This window comes from Botrytis cinerea, chromosome 9 (genome assembly GCF_000143535.2).
Source record: "Botrytis cinerea B05.10 chromosome 9, complete sequence".
Taxonomy (NCBI): Eukaryota; Fungi; Ascomycota; class Leotiomycetes; order Helotiales; family Sclerotiniaceae; genus Botrytis; species Botrytis cinerea.
Window position 1 is genome coordinate 1,467,343 of NC_037318.1, and position 18,215 is coordinate 1,485,557.

Genomic DNA, 18,215 nt, shown 5'->3' on the forward strand with positions numbered 1-18,215 from the left:
AAGACCAAACTTCCCAGGCCCAATTTTCCAAGTCAGAATCCAAAGATGCAATTATGGAGAAAGGCCGACGACCAGTCAATGTAGACAGACCCCGGACGAAAGCTCTCAGACAAACAAGCAGTAAAGCGAGAGCCCTTCAATAATACTCAAAATAGACGTTCACTCAATCAATCAATCACCCAAATTCCTCCTCAGCCCTCCGAAATCTACCCCTCCACCAAATCACCAAGTATATATATCCTAGGTATCGTATGCCCAAGAATCCTATCCTATCGCACCGCCAAAGACAAGAAAATGACGTATCCGAGTATTTTGGCTTCGGATGATCGTTTATAAAAAAAGCGAAAGGGTGGGATAAGTACCAATTGCAAGCCCGCTATGAATTCTTCGTCCTCAAACGACTAGGATACAAATCTTGATTTCGGCCCCTCCTTACCCTTATTCCTATCCCTCCGTACGATCAACCCACACCGCAGCCCGACCCTCCAAAGCCTCAACGGTTTGTGGACGAAGTTTAATTCCTGACAGCGGGAGCTTGTAAGGGTTTGAAATGGAAGTCTGTGAGCCAGCCAATCTGTACACTCCTAGGTATGGAATGATATGTTAACCACCCGCAAAAGCTTCAACCCCACAAAAGGCTACCTTGAGCAAAAAGAATGTATGTAGGTAAGCGCCCAAGCAGAGGCTATTCAATGAAACATAGATATACGAATAGGTAGGTGTAGAAGAGCGCGGTTAGAAAAGTATGTTTAAGAATGCGTATTCGAAAGAGTGTGAAGAATTGTAAAGAATCAAAGAATAACGAATGGTTTGTGAGTATGTACACAGTGAAAAAGTTTCATGTCAATCTATCTAGCTGTTGTTGATACTTTGATGCCGACTTAGTGTCGTGAAACGTCAGGTACGATGTCATTAGTGCCTTCCATTTTTAGATGGCTTAGGGTATAATTGGATGGTTTTCAGAGAGCGGCCATTGTAGTAGTGGTTACTAGGAAGGGAAGGGAACCATTCGCAGGTGGTGCTACCGATACCGAGACCGAGACACAAGCGTATCAAGGGAGGGACGACTAGCCTTAAGGCTTGGGGATATTGCGAGGAGTATAAGGATGTATAGTTCCATTGCGATGGATTTGATTTGACAGAAACCTATATACTGAATTCATTATACATACATACATACGTGCATCCATCATCACATCACTCCAATCACATTTGCAATTTCTAAATCTAAATCTAAATCTTTCAATAGTCGTGTAATTTTCACCAACTACAGGCCAAAATGAGCAAATAGGTATCGTATCAACTGTCTAAACTATGGACCCATTCGTTCCTATCATTGAGATGCAAAAAATCATCCATCCTTTCATCAATGTGCTAGAAGAAATAACTCGATCTGATCCAAACGACTTATTTTTCATCCATCCATCATGCACATCACACCACCAGTTTTAGATCTGATCACTCCTCGTCAATCGACCCAGGCAGTCACTTCTTCTTTGCTCAACAATCTCCTAGTTCGTCATGAAAATCATTGCAGAAAGGCTTCCTGCTATCAAATCTTAAATTGCTTCCTTACACTCCAGCGCCGTGCATCGCAAATTGTGATGCTACTGTAAGTAAGCTGATATCGAACAACGCTAAGTAGTAAAAAAAAGAAATTCGTCGAATCCAATCCTTATTATTTTTTTTTATAGTTGGTGGAGAGGAAAGATTATCTGAATCTAGAAGTGCAACGACCCATGACTTCACCTTGGCAAACAAGTTCTGCATTGAATTCGGACCCATCAAGCGTGAGGTAGATATCAAAGTACACTCGATAGAATGTGCCTTGCGGGGTATCCATTCTCTCAAAATCCTTTTCAAGATTCTTGCGAGAGAGATCCGATGTAAGAGTAACAACTTCCTTGACACCTGTTGATATGTTAGTAAACACTAGGATGTACCTGATTACAAAGAAACTTACGTGGATCTTTTGTATATTCGGGGCAAACATCATCGTCACAAGCATACAAGATATCCTCATACATCAAAGTTGCTCCCGGTGCAACCTGTCTAAAGAATGATACCTTGACTGGCTCACCAATCTTGACTCTTTGTCCCTTCTGTACAAAAATTTGACGAGTAAACTTGCAACGATCCTTACCATCCAAGGATGGAACACGGTAAGCTTCTGGATGATGTCCTTCCTTGAAAGGTTGCAGAGTTGCCATGAGGTAATGACGACGAGCTACACGGGATGTAATGACTCTTTCGGTGATACCAGCAGTAACGGCACCCTTAACAATAGCAGCTACGGAATCCATAGGACGCACTACCTTAGCTTGGAACTGGGGTGGTACATGAAGTTTGATCTGTTGGAAAAGATACTCAGATGCACCAAAACCACCAACAACCAAGACATTTTGAAGTGTTCGGTTTTGTGCTTGGATAGCAATGATTTGGTTGCGAACCAATTCCAGAATTCGATTGACGACTGGCTCGAAACACTGTAGAATCTCTTCGTTGGTGAAAGTCATATATCCCTCTTCGATTCCTGCCTCGGGGAACTCTGCTTCAATGCCCACGTCCACTGCCCATTTCTGATTGTTATTCCTGAAATCTGCCTTGATTCTGTTCTCAAAATCCATAATACACTTTGCATACACTCTTCCAGCTGTCTTCGAACCTTCGGGCAACTTCATCTTTCGGATCTTGGTTCGCAAGATATTACTAAAGTTTCGATTCAATGCAGTAGACCCGCAAGAATCACCAGATCCTGCCGTGCACTCGGAAACCGTGAATGGTGACTCTTCCTCAACCTCATATGCAATCAAATCGACAGTTCCACCACCACAATCAACAATGAGTACAGCATCATGAATCTTGAGGTTCAAGAGACCAGCCTTTGAGCAAAACAAAGCAGCAGCTTCGGGCTCTGTAATCAGTGTCAATCGATTGTCGTTCTCATCCCTCAAGAATCCAGCCTGAATGGCAGCAGCTCGGGTTGCAGCTTTTCCGGCATCATTCCAAATGGCGGGGACTGTAAGATAGTATCGAATGTTTCTTTCTTCCCGATTGAATACCTCTCCTAAAGTTTTTTGTAATTGATTTCTCATTGCCTGTCGAAGTTTAAAGAGGTAATCTGCTGCGACGTCGATCTCAGACTTTCCTGGTGGAAGGGGAGGAAGGTTAATGGGATCGATATATGTGTTTCCGGAAAGCATCAATTGAAGCTTGAACCATTCTACTTTTTGTACACCTGGCTTTGGGTAACCAGTTGGTGCCAAAGCATCTGCAATGTCAGGACCCCATCCAACGACTTTCTGGTATTGATCATAGTACAGAACGGTGGGAATCTAAGCATGTTAGCATATTTATGAACCTGCAACAGCCAATTTCCATATGTTACCTTCTGCTTTGTGTATGATCCTGCTCCAGGCCATTCAGTGATAATGTCTTCTTTGGCCTCGGTGTTGGTCGCAAAAGCGAAGGCCACACCTGAGAAAGTCGTACCCTAAAAGTCGTAAATTAGTTATGCGAAATCTGAGAGAGATCTTGATATGCTTACAAAATCGATTCCGACGATGAGCTGTGCCTTACTCTTACCAGCGCCTTCAACCTCTACCGCATTATTCCTTGCTCCATATTGAGGGCCGGCAGCTTGCATCGGTGCTCCTCCAGCACCATACTGAGGAGGGTGATTGTATTGGGGTGGCCCAGATGGAGGAGGAGGTCCTCCCATACCTCCTTGTTGTGGAGGATAGCCGCCGGTGGCAGCTGTGTTAATCGGTGGTGGCCCGCCCATCATCTGTGTAGGAGGGGTTCGTGGAGTACCTTGAGCCATGGGAGACGTCGTGCGTCCAACAGGTGTATATTGATTCGAGTAGCTGGGCGGTCTTACGCCAGCACCTCCCTGATGATTCATAGGTAAGCTTGCCGTGGAAGAGGAAGCAGTTTGTGTAGTAGGGGCAGGCTGTCCGGGTGATTGCGCGAGTTGTGGTGACGAGGAAGTGGAAGTGGGGTTCTGCGGGACAGAGGTTGAGATATTGTTTGCACTTGATTTACGTTTGGAACCGAACCCAAGGCTTTTGAAGCGGGCGTTCATAGAACTCATAAGGTCTACGAAGGGTGGTGCTTTTAAGAAAAACTTCTCAAAGAAGTAAAAGTCGTGGAAAGCGAAGGACGAAGGAGGAATGAAACGGTATCGTAATCGTATCTAAAATGCGATGGATGTCCAGTCGCCGGTGTCAGCCAACCTGTTGAGTGGTCGCTAGTTCCCTAGCGACTTGGGGCTGAGTCGAATGAGATTCTTTGACCTGGTCGGAAGGATTTCTGGTCCAAAGTGTACGGATGACATGAAATCTGCAGGAACGGGATATTAAAAAAGAATCGTCCTATTGAGCCAAATCGTAATATTGTAGGTCGGTATGGATAATTATTGAGGACTAGTGGGCGAGGACTAGTGGGTGAGCGAGTGGAGTGTGGGAGTTTGTGTGCACTGGTGTACGTGATAAATAAAATGGATCTTGCGGTAGATAAGATGGGGATGCGAACAACGAATTCCGTGAATTGAAAGACTGGATGCAGAGCAGCACCTTGGATATCTGGGGGACGTGGGTGGCAGAGAAGTCAAGGAGAGTAAAGAGAGCAAGGTTGGGTGGCGGCGGACGGCAGCGGACGGTGGTGGGTGATGGTGGGTGATGGTGGGTGATGGTTTGTGGGACGGGTTGTTGGTTGACGAGAAGATGGAATTGGCGGAATCGATCAAAGTGGAAGGTTGATGGAGGGCGAGGGGGCAGCCGGTCGTAAATGGAGAGTGAATGTGTTCTTTCTCGATGGTATGCTGACAACAGCAACAAATCGCTTTGTTCTTTGACCGCAAGGATTGCTTGCTTGCCGGGTGATTATGATTTGCCTGTCTGGAACTGGCATGCACATGTATATGTATATGTATATGTATGCCGACGGAGTGCAGAAGTCGACACACGATTGAAAGAGAAAGGCAACAACGAGACGGCAAAAAGGGGGCAGCCACATAAAACAGTCAAACTATCCGGCCAATCCGAGGTTATATGTCCCTTTTCAACCAGAAGGATTCTATTCAATTAAAAAAAATAACTCCAAGAAGCGTTCACCAAAACTGATGGGCTGGTTGTAAATATATATGTTGTGGTTGCAGCGGGCCACGGATTCCCTTTTTCCACCCTTAAGCTTCGCCGGGAGGAATATAGATTTGTAACGAACGGGCACAGCACAACACAACACCGCCAGTAACGATGCATATAAAACCTACACGTCGGTGGCTTTATGGAGGAAGTCAAACAGTACTCAGCCTCATCAGCACACACCCAGCGTACCTCAAAGGAATCCAACCCGGAAGTCTCCCCAGCTACTCACATCGACCTACTTATGTAACATTACTTAGGTAAGCACTTTGGGGCACAGCCGTGAGTCCTGCTGCGGAGAGAAGGAGAAATACTTCATGTTGGGCAATGCAAAGTTGAGCTTCCCCCCTGTTCTATCATTCGGGAAAATCTGCCTTGAAAAGAGCGATTCCAAGACTTTATTCGATTCCTTCACCGTCAAAATGTCAAAATGTCAAACATTACAAAGAGAAAGAAAGCATTTTGGGATTCCCTGCAGGTTCAAGTGTAGAGGGCTGTAGGACTTTCCCGCCCTTCAACCTTCTCACCGTTTTCGAAATCTCAGTCTCATCTCATCTCAGTCTTGGCCTTGCACTCTTTTGATACATGGTAACCAATTTACGAGACCATCTAGAACCCAAGGCGTTGGTTTTCCGCCCCCAGCTGTATATACTCTCCCCCTGACATTGAATGTGATTGGTGTCCTGGGAGACGTCAAATATCAAACCTTGAACGATTCCACACGGCAAGAAAGGTGTGAAGCATCAAGGGGGAATTGTGTGTGTTCGCCGATGCAAAATCTCGATGTGGAATCTCCCACTCCAATGTGTTCCAAATCTTACATGCACATCGCATCTACCATTGGCAATCATACGAATTGTCAGCACGTGCAAGAACAACAAAGAATCGACAGCGAGCATAAGAAGTGGGATCGTCAACACGTGAGATAAGCACTAAATAGAGGTATAGCAGTGCATCGCGCTGGGGAGAGGATAATATCAGATGAAGTCAATCTAATACGTTTCAACATCTCTTTCACGTTGCTTTGATTTGACACCATATGGCAATTTCATCCACAACCAGCCCATCGTGCCCATCGTGCCCATCAGTATTAACCACGGCCTTTCTCAAGGAGGTGAATGATGCGAGAGTTCCCTTATTGCTGGTATCGTATAGGATCACTTGCAAGTGATCAAAATGTCCTTCTGAGCCGGCCCTCGGAAATCGGCAACGGGAGCGGCGCAATCATTTCTCGACCCGCAGTGCTTTGAAGAAGAGGTTTCGGTAGCTCGGCATCCGTCTACTGTGTACGTGCATCGTAAGACCTGAAGCAGTTTTGTGTTTGCTTCATGCTTCACTTCTACAACACAGAAAGGGTACTCACAGTCGAACCCACTGAGGAAGTCCAATGACTTTTCTGCGAACTTCCGGTATGCCTTGGGATGAAGGTAACGTAGTGCAAGCTCACTTCATACATGGAACGGAAGGGAAAGATTTCTCCTTTGTACCTTCGGCGGAACGAGACAGCCAATATAACACACCTGTGATGTTTACGAGGCAAAATTGACCCCTAGACTAAAAACTACGAGGTAGACATGGCAACAATGCAATGCGATCTGAACAACCTGTAACTCCATGAATATTCAATCCTTGCTGGCGATTTACGATGCGCATCCCACCCCTGGCCTGGCGTTTAGTGATTGCTGATTTCAGAAAGCCATGATCAACATATACATACAACATGGATAACATGTATGGTGGTGTCACACGAACTGCGGGATGGCCAATATGGGTTTGAGGGGTGTACGCCTCAATATTAGTGATCAGAACTAATCCAGCTTGGAATCGATGTCAAGAAAACATATTTCAACAACACTTGGAATCTGTGTCCCGTAAGATATATGTACTTGTTATAGAAACATAGACTCGAGGGGAACCGCCATGTTCTCATTAGGTTATCCTGACTTTTCGCTATCGTTCACAGTAATCTTGAATCGTAGATGTTCTTGCTAGAAATCACTATGCGATGTACTAACTAGTATTGATGAAACAAATTACATCATATTTCTTACGATTTCCTGGGGAAATTCACGAACCAGTCGATGGATGCGACAGATTCCATACACTTAAATTTGAGCTCTGATGTTCTGTTCTGTTCTGTTCAGGTGGTGTGAATGGAGGCACGTCCTCAACAAACGTCCCCATCTTTGATGCTCCATTGCCCCGGTGCATCCTCAGCCAGCGATATAGAAGTGTAGAGTAAATGTTCCTTCTAATCCCCAACAGAAGTACCATTCTTTCCAAATGTGCATAGGAATCATCTTGAAGTCCGTTCCGGTACATATCTTTTCGTTTCATCCAGACGTGGTGGTTAATGTTCATGTACACGTTACAGCACAACCGAAACTCGAGAAGTCACCATCGTGCCAGCCACTCGTACTCGACCGATCAGCCAAATCTGCGAGTGGTGGTGAAGATATAAAGGAAAGGGGGGAGGAGAGCCACAATCGAAATCGAAATCAAAATCAAAATCAGAGGCAGAAATCACACACAGGGGATACTGACGACCGTTGCAATCTGAAGAAAACATCATAATCGTGGTTTGGCGATGGTAATGAAGGGGTCGATGCGCATGGCAAAAGGTCTCGAACTTCTATGATATCGATGTCGACAGCTGTCCAATACTAATCCGAGATATCATTTGGCCGAGGGGAGAAAAGCACCTGCCCTTCTTCCCCTGCATCAACCACGCTGCCCCATTCGTTTCTCTGATTTTGATCTCTCCATTCTTGAGGTGTCGACTGCATATCACGACGTCACAATACTTCCATACAATTCAACGAATTTTCACACTTTTTTCTTCTCCACGAACGGAATAATCGCGGATTCTGCAGCTGCCTGCAAGCAAGATTCTATTCTCCGCGAAATCTCGGAGACTCCATCATTCTTCTCTCCTCGTTAGAAAAAAAGCAAGGAAGGACCATTCAATTGCACCGCACCCACTACCTCGATCATTTGGGGTTCCCAGACACAAGAGGAGAGAGCACAAGAGAACAAAGCTTTCATTACGAAAACTGTATTACGCTCGGAATTGTCAGCATCGACTTACTGCACGAGAGCACATACACATACACATACACATACACATACACACACTCTACCCTACCACCCTCGCACTGCCAATTCGAGATCCAATTATACGACACTTGTTCATGCATCGAACGCTTCCTCTCTCTCTCTCTCGATATATTATACGCATCGCCCTTTGACCATTCATGAATTGAGACTCTGACTTTCCCAACGCTTGGAGTTTGAACTAGTCCTTTTCGAGGAGGGTCTTTACAAAGAAGCAACATCATCATCATCATTTTCACCCCCTTCCCCCCCTCCGGTGCATTTTTCCCTTTCTTCCTTTGTTCCTTGGAGGCAGAGGTTGAAAGTAGCACAGCTAGCACCGCAGTAGACGGCCCTTTTTTGGAGAGGGCCTTAACGCCATTAGCCAATCGAATCCTCGCACTCCCCTCGCATAAGTGGAGATATCTTGGGTCCCGACTCCAAACTCTGCCCCTCCAAAGTTTCCCAGGCTTTGGTTGTGTTACGAGTGTGTAATCGCGAAATCTGAATTGCCCCGCCTCCCGCCAAGTTGGCCATAAACTCCCCCATCCTAACCAAAATTACGTCCTCAATTGGAAAGGGCGACCCGCCCACCAACTTCAATTCTAAAAAGAAGAAGATTCCTTTGACTCCCCTAACTTCCGACTTATATTCTCAGTCTTCGATTCCTTCTTCTTCCTTTTTATCTCACTTCTTCTCTTCCAAACCTCCTTCTCAATCAGCCAAGCCAACACCAACATCCTTTGCCGAACCCAACCTATTTAAACCTCACAAAGTCTCGAGACCAAATCCAATCAGCCTCATACATTTAGCCTCCGTGACCTTTGTGGTTATCGCCTTGGTAAATCAATCACGAGCCATTACTGTACTCTGTTGCTTGTCGCTAATTCTCTCTCCACAGATTGTTCAATTTTTGTTCACTGATACCCCTCCGCTCTATTCGGGATCGTATCATCCATATTCACCAACATCGTACTCTCCCAGAGCCAACGTTGCGGATCAAGGAACTTGTGAATCACCACATCCATTTCCTACAGAAGCGCCAATATCAAGACCCCACAAAATGTCTTTGTTAGCAGAAGCAAAGCGCGTTGCCGCTGAGTTTGAATACACAGATGAGGATGTGCGCAGAGGTGTTGCCGAATTCGTCGCGGAGATGAGTATGTTTATCTGCCAACCATTTTGCGGCTTGAAACTAACGTCTGCACAGATGAGGGATTGGAAAAGAATGCAACAAACATGAGCCAAATTCCAACATACGTTACTGGAGTTCCTAATGGAACGGAAAAGGTAGGAGACGTAGACCCGCATTTCCTATGCACAAAGCTGATAAATCAATAGGGTCTATATCTAGCGGTCGATCTTGGAGGAACCAATTTCCGAGTCTGCTCAATTCAATTGCATGGAGACACCACATTCAGTCTTACACAATCAAAGGTTGCGATACCCCGGGAGCTGATGTTGGCTAAGACCGCATCGGACCTTTTTTCATTTTTGGCGAAACAAATCGAGCTTTTCCTCAAGACCCATCACGAGGACCATTTCGCCGCTCACATCAGACGTCGCAATACTGTTAGCACACCAGAAGGATTCAGAGATGAGCATATCTTTAGACTTGGATTCACGTTCAGTTTCCCAGTTCACCAAATTGGTATCAACAGAGGAACTTTGATTAGATGGACAAAAGGTTTCGATATTGCGGATGCGGTTGGACAAGATGTTTGTGACTTGCTACAAAAGGAGATTGATAAACTGCACTTGCCAGTAAAGGTCGCTGCTCTTGTAAACGATACAGTCGGAACATTGATGGCAAGAGCATACACCTCACCTGGAAAGACTCAGACCTTACTCGGAGCCATTTTCGGTACTGGTACTAATGGTGCCTATGTTGAGAAGCTCGAGAAGTTGACTAAGCCTATGGAAGGAGATTTTGACAAGACAACTGGTGAGATGGTTGTCAACACAGAATGGGGTTCGTTCGACAATGGTCTCAAAGTTTTGCCAAATACTATTTACGACCAAATCCTTGACAAGGACAGTGTCAACCCTGGTATTCAAATGTTTGAAAAGCGAGTTTCTGGTATGTTCTTGGGTGAAATTCTCAGAACCGTTCTTGTTCAAATGATCAAGAGCCCCACTATTCCGCTTTTCAGAGACACATCTTCCGCAGATAACGACTATCGCTCAACAACTACAGTCGATGAAAACGGTCCTCTTTTCAAGCAATGGGCAGTTGATAGTTCTATCCTCTCGATCGCGGAAGCTGACAACAGCGTGGGTCTTCGTGCCCTCCGTCAAGAACTTGAGAAGTCTCTTGGTGTCTCAGCTGCGTCGTTGGAAGATGCACAAACTGTCAAGGACATCGCCCATGCTATCGGTAAACGTGCAGCTCGTTTAGCCGCTGTTGCAATTGGTGCTATTGTTCTCCAAACTGGTCGTCTGGATATTAAATCTGATACCCCTGGACCAAAATCAGCAGCTGCTATCATCCAAGATGTCAAGGATTTGAAGATTGCCGATGCAGCATCAGCTACTGCTAACAAACTCGCAGACACAGCAGGTTTGGCTGTTAACGAAGAAGATGTTGTTGATATTGGTGTGGACGGTTCCCTTGTTGAATTCTACCCAGGATTTGAAGATCATATGAGAGAAGCTTTGAGAGCTATGGATGGCATTGGAGCTATTGGTGAGAGAAGAATCAGAATTGGTATTGCCAAGGATGGATCTGGTGTCGGTGCTGCATTGATTGCGCTTGTGGCGGCAAAGATGGAGAAACAGCAAGATTATATTGGAGATTTAAGGAGTAGGTATGGTGTTACTGGAGAGAATGTGCTTGGAGAGTAATGGCTGCACGATTTGTTATGAAATGATTATATGAATGGTTGATTAGTTGTTTGTCAAGTTACTAGAAGAGTTACAGTGGAAAAACAATTATCAAGGAGAATTGGTGGGAATGGATGGGTGAAGGAATTGGGGTCGGCGGTTTTGGTTACACACATAGTTTGGGCATAGGAGCTGCTAGGTGGCTACCTTTTTTTTTCCAAGTATCATTTAGTAGGAAATCTGAACATACATATGAATCTTTTAAAATCTTCAACACGAAACCTGGAGCTTGGACTGTTTGTATCTGTAGTTTTATCTTTAGTGAGATTAGATTTCATACAAGGAAGGGGGTTCTTTAATTGGAGTTCGGTAAAGTGATGGAATATAATGTGATGCCACTTTTTGGGATACGGAAACATAGAATCATGATCTATTCAGTTGACTAGTTACCTAGTCTAGATATGAACGTTAGAATTGCTTTGCAACAAAATGCCACCAAGGAAGTCCACAGTCCTCATAGGTGGAAAGAGAAAGTGCTCTAGATCGAGACAACTAAGTCTATAAAGAAGAGCTTCTCGAAATACTGCAGCATACCAGTATATCACACCACCTCCCAATCTCCACATCCAGACCCAATCCACAGCACCCCATCCGAACATCAATCTCCCACATCACATCTTTTCCCTCTCCCTAATCGTAACCCAAATTGGTTCCTTCTGCACCACAATATAATTCTTCAGCTCAAACCAATCCACTCCCTTCCCGTCCGCACCCTGCAGATCAAAATTCCACACCAAGCGCGCCAACACCAATCTCAATTCCGCCTGGCCGAACGATCGTCCCAAGCACACGCGTGAGCCCAATCCCCACGGTTTCAAAATGTGGCGATTGTCGTTTGCGTATTCGCGGGGGCGCAGATGGTCCGGGAGATATCGGTCCGGCAGGAATCGGAGACTGTGGTGGAAGTTTTGTGGGCTGAGCGCCATGGCGATGGTGTTGCATGCGACGTGGGTCTGGAGATGGGAGATTGGTTAGTTTGCATACTGATAGAGGGTTTGCGGGAGTCGGAATTACTTACGCCTTCTGGGAGGAAGTGGCCGCACACGGTTGCGCCGCCACGTGGAACGATCCGGAGAAGTCCTCCTGACACGGGATTGCAGATTCGTAAGCCTTCGTTGATGACGGCGTTCAGAAAGGGTAGTTGCTGGAGTGCGCTAAACGTGATATCCTCTTCCCTTTCAAAGATCGTGCGGACTTCCGTTTCTAGTTTCCTGAGCTCGTGCGGGTTTTGCACGAGACAGTTGAGGATTCCGCAGATGGTGGTGCCTGTGGTCTCGCTACCTCCGAGGAGCAAAAGAGCAGTTGTGGATTCGATTTCCGGCATGCTCATCTTGGAAAAATCGGGGTTGTTCTTCGGGTCAAGCATGACGGTCATGAAATCTCCTTCTGCTGATTCGGGACGCTCGAGTCGACGGTGGATTTTCTCGGCCGCGTAGGCAAAGTGGTCTTCTTGCATTTTGCGCGTGCTGGCGGGAAGGAGTTTGAGGACTAGCGAGTCGAGACCGGGGAAATATTGGGTCACGGCTGCTAGTGCCATCACTGTTATAATTAGCGATGACGTTTTGGGATGTCAGCTGGCTGATATGCACTATGATGACTTACTCTTGATCGCGTTGTAAATCAACGTTGCCCAGGGGTGATTCGCAGTATCCTTCAAACAGTTGAACGATTCTCCCAACGCCAGCATCCCAATAACATCAAACGTCCACCAATTCATCCAATCCACCACATTAATCCTGGCTCCCATCTTCCCATTCTCCGGCTTGGCAATAGCTTCTCGCATCTTATCAATCATCAGCGAAACATACGTCTGCAAAACCGGCTCCTGCTTCGCCACCGCGCGATCCGTAAACGCGGGACCCATCACCTGACGCATACGCATACTAGTCTCAGCATTCACCGTCGTGATCAACGCTTCTGCCTGTCCCGGAGGCGACTTGAAGAATATGGGATCGCGCGGAAGAGCCTTGCGACCCCCGCTGTTGGAAAAGACATCGTGCCAGACGTCTTCGCGCGCGAAGGATACTTCGTCTGGGGCTGTGCGCACGATGTCGCCGTAGCGCTCGTGGAGTTTGCGGATATCGATCACGAGGTTGCCGCGCAGGAGAGAGGCGATGTATCGGATTCGGCTGGCTTTCCAGAGGAGCGGACCCGGGATGCGGGACAGTGCGTGGAAATGTAGGTTGTGGATTATGGATATGATGCAGTACTGTATTATGTGGAAATGGGATTGTTAGGGCATGATTAAGGAGGGCTTGAGGGAGGGGGAACTTACGAGTAGGAATGTGAGGGTGGAGAGACTGCAGATTGTGAATGCTTGAGTCAGGATGTTGGGTCCGGTGAAGGATGGAATACCCATCGTGACGAGATATTCCTCGAAGTTAAACAAGTAGGTATGCAATTTTCGTTTTCGTTTTCGTTTTCAATCTCACCAAAGAGAAAGATCTTTCAAATTTCAAGTTTCGGAAGATGTCGCGCTGGTTGTGATCTTTCACAACTTCATTTCTGAAATGCAATGAAATGAAGTGAAAATTGGAAAGCTTTTAAGCACTCGAAAATACAGGATTGTCTTGACCATTCTACCTACTATTCACTCCTAGCTCAAGGCCTTCGGTCTTGCTGTACGTGTGTATCAATATCTCGGGTCCTTGCACTTTACTTCAGAATTTCCCAGGGCCTCAAAAGTATTCAAGAATGGTAAATATATGATTCACTCATTCGTTCACTTCCCTCGATGACTTCCTTACCTACTTATCCAGCACTTTAAACACACAGATTATGTAGGATTAATCACCGAGGATAGTTCGATTCTTCTTGTCATTCATATTCATTCGGTATACTGCGCTGTGCTGTGCTGTGTTTTTGGATATCTGAATAGCATAACAGAACTCTTGCTCTCTGCTCTCTGCTCTTACAAAAATTAGGTAGAGAACTTCGACGGTACTATATCAACTCAACTCCCTATTGAGCAGCCCTTTTTTTTTTCACTACTAAAACCATGGGTAGTAAGTAACAAGTAATAATTAGAGTGCACTTCCACGTATACCGTTAGATGCGAGTGAGATATCGGAAACCCGAAAAAAAAAAAATCATAGCCATCTGGGAAAATGTGGAAAGAGTGAAAGTTTCTTATTAGATTCTGTTGAGTGCTTTCGTAAGGCAAGTAGATAGTATTCTCTGATTTGCTAGCTTGGAAACGAGGTGCTGGGAGTGAATTGGATGGATGGATGGATGGATTGACAGGGAAGAGAGATTATATATTGGAACTTTTTTGGGGGAAGGGGGAGACTGGGGAGTTTTATATATGTATATATTTATAGACAAAGTGAGATATAAATTGATATACTTGGGTGTAGTAGATGGTAATCTGCGATATAAGCTATGTATTTGTTCCTATATAATAAGCATCGTATTACCAGCAGCCAATTCAAAACCCTCTACAATTTCTCGAAGCGGAGGTGCTATTTAACTTCCATGACAGTCAGTTCCTAGCTCTAAGACTCCTTTCTTCATCACGATATCGATGTCAAGATTAGAGTTTATACTTATATGCATATATGGTAGAGAACGATATTTTTCTCCCTGCCCTCGAATTCGAAATGGATAATCTATCGCAGAGTATCGTTGTAATAGGTACCCCTTTCTAGCTTTCTAGCTTTGTCTCTGACCATGACGATGTCAACGCTCTGATCGGGTGATTCGCTCATGAATTAGAGATTCGAGAAGCTGTTGGGTTTCTCTCTCCCTACCTCGATTTATGATATTGCATGGTTGGCTATGATTGCTGTGCCTAATAGCGATGGTATTCACATCCTCGTGTTTCTTTCCTGTTTGCAATATCTTATACCATAGTCGAAACACAATACTTGTGCATTATTTGGAAGCGTTTGTGGGTTCAGTTGATTTCGATAATGTGGTTGTCTATTATTGGTGTGGATATAGATCGATAATGATGTTACTCTCGGATATAATTTCGTGTTCGATACATGTATAATGAGATGGTTTGTGACCTTGCCGCTGATGGGATGTGATGAGACTTGTGAGCAAGACTCGGATGATACATCTGTTACTTGAGAGTCCCACCAAATGTATATCGTTTGGTAAATTTCATTTGATGTTGGGTTTGTTCAAATACAATCAGTTTCAGGAGTTGGCGATTGATGAAGTAGGCTTCTGTATTTGTGTGTAGGAGGGCCAATAAGATGAGAATGCTTGTGTCATTGGTATATATATACCATACATTCGACAACAGCGAAGCAATGGGTCCAAGGATGAATGGAGCTCGCTGAAATGTATTGGCTAATGGAAGAGAGAAAGGGGATTCAAATGTGAGGAGGGCATGCTTTGAGATTTCATATCCATACAGATGACAAAGAGTGAAATGTCTTCTATTCTTAATTATGTGTCTATATCCATATATTCATATACTCATTTCATCATCATAATCTTAATTGTCCATATGCTGTTTCGCAAATGAACTCCTCGCTCTAAGCCTATAACCATATTTCTCCAATATGAAAGGAATGGGAACCAGTAACACAGCTAAACATGCCAATATTGTTCCCGCCCAATTATATCCCAAGTTCACAAACATCTGTTTCCCAAACAATGGGAATCCCGCACCGGCCAAATTTCGTATCAACCCCACGCCAGCTAAAGCACTCGCTGAGAATACCATGTAGCTATCTTCAACATAAAGGTAAGTCATCAAGATGAGTGTGTAGAAAGAATACCCGAATAAAGTGGTAGCAAGTATGGGTACGATCCAATGAATATGATACTGAGGTGGCGAACTCCATGCGAACCAGAAGAGACTGATCGGTAGTAGAACAGCAGCAAGTTTGCTCAATTGAACTCGTGCTTCCGGTATATTCTTAAATCTTTCAGGATCAAGCTCCTCTCCAGATTGAGTTTCCCTTGTTCCAGCTGCACGAATTCGTCTCTGATAATAGTTTTCTTGCCATATATTGACCAGCGGACCCAAACTGATGCCGACGATAAGTCCCAGGAAGCAAAGACCAACACCGATTGTGCCGAAACCATAACCCATTTTGCCAAATACGAGATTGAAAGCACTGTTGAACAGAAACGAGAGTCCGTACAAGAAACCGTTGTAGAGCGCTGCGAAGATGATCACGGGCTCGGTTGCTAGAAAGCGGAAAGGTCGAGAAAGAGTGTCTTTGAATAATTGTCCTAGAGATTTGCTCTGCATTTCAATAGGTACCGTGGCGACTGTTCTTCCCGCAGCCTTGTTTATTCGATTTGCACGTCTTCGCAGAATCACTGAACGTCTTGTCTCATTTCCGAAAACAAGAAGTACCACCACGAGTATCAACCAGAATCCACCACAAATCCCTAGTAAAGCCCAGAAAACCTCTCGCCATCCATGTTTTTGTGCAACGAAGGACATCAAAAAATATCCGGAAGGACTCCCACACACTGCGGCCCAGAGGAAAATACTCATCGCCGGCCCTATTTGATCTCTTGGCCAAAGATCGGCAATTGTTCCGCCAAAGTTGGCAATTGTCACACTAGCGAAGAGACCCGATAGAAATCTTAAAACAAGAAACCCTTCAATGTTCTGTACAAGTGCTGTTCCAAGCAGAAATAGAAGGAATGTCCCATAAGGAATGACGTATAGATAAGACCTCCCATAATATTCAGATAAAGGCGCCAATGTCATCGGTCCCAATGCTAGACCGAGAATGTAGAGCGAGAGACCCAACACGCCGACTTCAGAACTGACATTGAAGAACTGGATAAGTTTTTCCTCTGCTGGTGAGTATCCAGATGCTCCCCAGGAGACTGTTAAATCGATCAATGTGATACTGCCCACGATAGACCATTTTCTCCAGAAAGAAAAATTGCGAGGGTCAGAAGGCTCATCGGGTCGAAATGTCAATACTTGCATTTCGGTATCGGCTGAGCTTGTATACCGATCAGGTTGAGAAGACTGGCTCATGATTACGTAGATACGTACCCAAAAGCACCCTTTCGTCGTTGAATTCACAGAAGTAAGGGTCTCTGTCGATTGTGATGAATTGTATGTGGTTGGATTCCATCAGGATCTGAACATACAATCGGAAATGACTTTCATTTCCTTTTGTAGGAAGTTGACGTTGATCATTCATGACGCCATTATGCGAAAACGAAGGTCATAGTTATGATTGGATCTACTCTATACTTATACACCGAGCACGAAAATCATACACCGAATGAGGGGTAAGTGCATACCTGGGTGTGAGATACGTACCGCGATTTAGCAGGACGAAACCCCCGGCATGTCAAAATTGCCAGAATCGACAATTTTGAAGAACACCTTGATTTCGAAATCAACAAGAGTTGAGGACCATGTTCTTAATTGAGGGAAGTTCGAATTTATCATGAATGATAAACCCACGAATATTTTGGTTCCATCTTGAACGAAAGAGATTAATAAAACGATTTAACAGACTGTTTTGAAAATGTAATGCCCATTGAGCCTGTTCACCCTTTCATCTTTCTAGAGCGGCGTTCAAAAGATTACTTGGGCAAATCGGGATTAAATTCTGATCCTTATCGTCGAGGAGGTGTCAACAACGTCTCCAAAATACTGGAGACTGGGGCTGATTCCAGCAGAGAGGGCAGATCAAGTACCGTATTTGATAACCTTAATTTTGAGTTATTGACTGAGCTTATCTTTATCATTTATTGATTCTCGGATTGAATGATAATCATTGATGGATGTGAAGTTGCTCGGACTATCGCTTCGGCAAAGATTGATGAAGGGGTAGGTCAAAGAAGTACCCGAACCTTCGTAAACGTATGCGAACAGGTAATATTGATACGACGAGGGAAATCGTTGAGACAACATCTATTGACAACGAAACTGCCGGATGTTTACTTTTCGAAAAGAAATAATTTAGCAAATTTGAAGAAGCTACCTAGGTGCGGAGTGGAGTAGGGAGGCAGCTAGTTATAATTCTTCCCGTTTGAAGGGTTTTCAAAATGGTGGAACAACACACAGCAAAAGGAACATTCACATTGACTAGCATTATGGGGAAGTGACATGCCAAGAATTCGGAGCGGCCGAAGATCATTGACTCAAACAGAAAA

General features: G+C 44.8%; 4 protein-coding genes across 6 annotated transcripts; 1 reads left to right on the plus strand and 3 right to left on the minus strand.

Moving 5' to 3' along the window:
• Positions 1 to 1,107: 1,107 nt before the first annotated feature.
• On the minus strand, positions 1,108 to 5,374 carry BCIN_09g04160 (hypothetical protein). Its single transcript, XM_001549403.2, has 4 exons — positions 3,548 to 5,374; positions 3,389 to 3,493; positions 1,964 to 3,335; positions 1,108 to 1,911 (listed from the first exon to the last, which is right to left on the minus strand). Exons 1-4 carry the CDS (start codon positions 4,091 to 4,093, stop codon positions 1,712 to 1,714), a joined length of 2,223 nt encoding a protein of 740 aa, XP_001549453.1. The 5' UTR covers positions 4,094 to 5,374; the 3' UTR covers positions 1,108 to 1,711.
• A 1,774-nt stretch (positions 5,375 to 7,148) lies between these two features.
• On the plus strand, positions 7,149 to 11,478 carry Bcglk. The gene is made up of 4 exons (XM_024695113.1): positions 7,149 to 9,078; positions 9,139 to 9,397; positions 9,448 to 9,527; positions 9,579 to 11,478. Exons 2-4 carry the CDS (start codon positions 9,301 to 9,303, stop codon positions 11,079 to 11,081), a joined length of 1,680 nt encoding a protein of 559 aa, XP_024550906.1. The 5' UTR covers positions 7,149 to 9,078; positions 9,139 to 9,300; the 3' UTR covers positions 11,082 to 11,478.
• Positions 11,479 to 11,522: 44 nt separating this feature from the next.
• On the minus strand, positions 11,523 to 13,782 carry BCIN_09g04180 (hypothetical protein). The gene is made up of 4 exons (XM_024695114.1): positions 13,396 to 13,782; positions 12,723 to 13,329; positions 12,139 to 12,659; positions 11,523 to 12,073 (listed from the first exon to the last, which is right to left on the minus strand). The coding sequence occupies exons 1-4, from the start codon at positions 13,477 to 13,479 to the stop codon at positions 11,732 to 11,734; spliced, it is 1,554 nt and encodes a 517-aa protein (XP_024550907.1). The 5' UTR covers positions 13,480 to 13,782; the 3' UTR covers positions 11,523 to 11,731.
• Positions 13,783 to 15,502: 1,720 nt separating this feature from the next.
• On the minus strand, positions 15,503 to 18,044 carry BCIN_09g04190 (hypothetical protein). 3 transcript variants are annotated; one of them, XM_024695116.1, is made up of 2 exons: positions 17,757 to 18,044; positions 15,503 to 17,674 (listed from the first exon to the last, which is right to left on the minus strand). In XM_024695116.1, exon 2 carries the CDS (start codon positions 17,080 to 17,082, stop codon positions 15,568 to 15,570), a length of 1,515 nt encoding a protein of 504 aa, XP_024550909.1. In that variant the 5' UTR covers positions 17,083 to 17,674; positions 17,757 to 18,044; the 3' UTR covers positions 15,503 to 15,567. The 3 variants fall into 3 exon arrangements, with proteins under 3 accessions (XP_024550909.1, XP_024550910.1, XP_024550908.1); XM_024695117.1 differs by having other exon boundaries at positions 15,503 to 17,439; positions 17,575 to 18,044; XM_024695115.1 differs by having other exon boundaries at positions 15,503 to 18,044.
• Between the last annotated feature and the right edge of the window lie 171 nt (positions 18,045 to 18,215).

Coding starts and splice junctions, on each gene's coding strand:
- BCIN_09g04180 (XM_024695114.1), bottom strand. CDS start 13,479: ATGGGTATTCCATCCTTCACCGGACCCAACATCCTGACTCAAGCATTC. Junction 13,330..13,395: donor CCACCCTCACATTCCTACTC/GTAAGTTCCCCC, acceptor CACATAATACAG/TACTGCATCATATCCATAAT. Junction 12,074..12,138: donor GCCACTTCCTCCCAGAAGGC/GTAAGTAATTCC, acceptor TCCCATCTCCAG/ACCCACGTCGCATGCAACAC.
- BCIN_09g04190 (XM_024695116.1), bottom strand. CDS start 17,082: ATGAGCCAGTCTTCTCAACCTGATCGGTATACAAGCTCAGCCGATACC.
- Bcglk (XM_024695113.1), top strand. CDS start 9,301: ATGTCTTTGTTAGCAGAAGCAAAGCGCGTTGCCGCTGAGTTTGAATAC. Junction 9,398..9,447: donor CGAATTCGTCGCGGAGATGA/GTATGTTTATCT, acceptor ACGTCTGCACAG/ATGAGGGATTGGAAAAGAAT. Junction 9,528..9,578: donor TTCCTAATGGAACGGAAAAG/GTAGGAGACGTA, acceptor ATAAATCAATAG/GGTCTATATCTAGCGGTCGA.
- BCIN_09g04160 (XM_001549403.2), bottom strand. CDS start 4,093: ATGAGTTCTATGAACGCCCGCTTCAAAAGCCTTGGGTTCGGTTCCAAA. Junction 3,494..3,547: donor TCATCGTCGGAATCGATTTT/GTAAGCATATCA, acceptor TACGACTTTTAG/GGTACGACTTTCTCAGGTGT. Junction 1,912..1,963: donor CGAATATACAAAAGATCCAC/GTAAGTTTCTTT, acceptor ACATATCAACAG/GTGTCAAGGAAGTTGTTACT.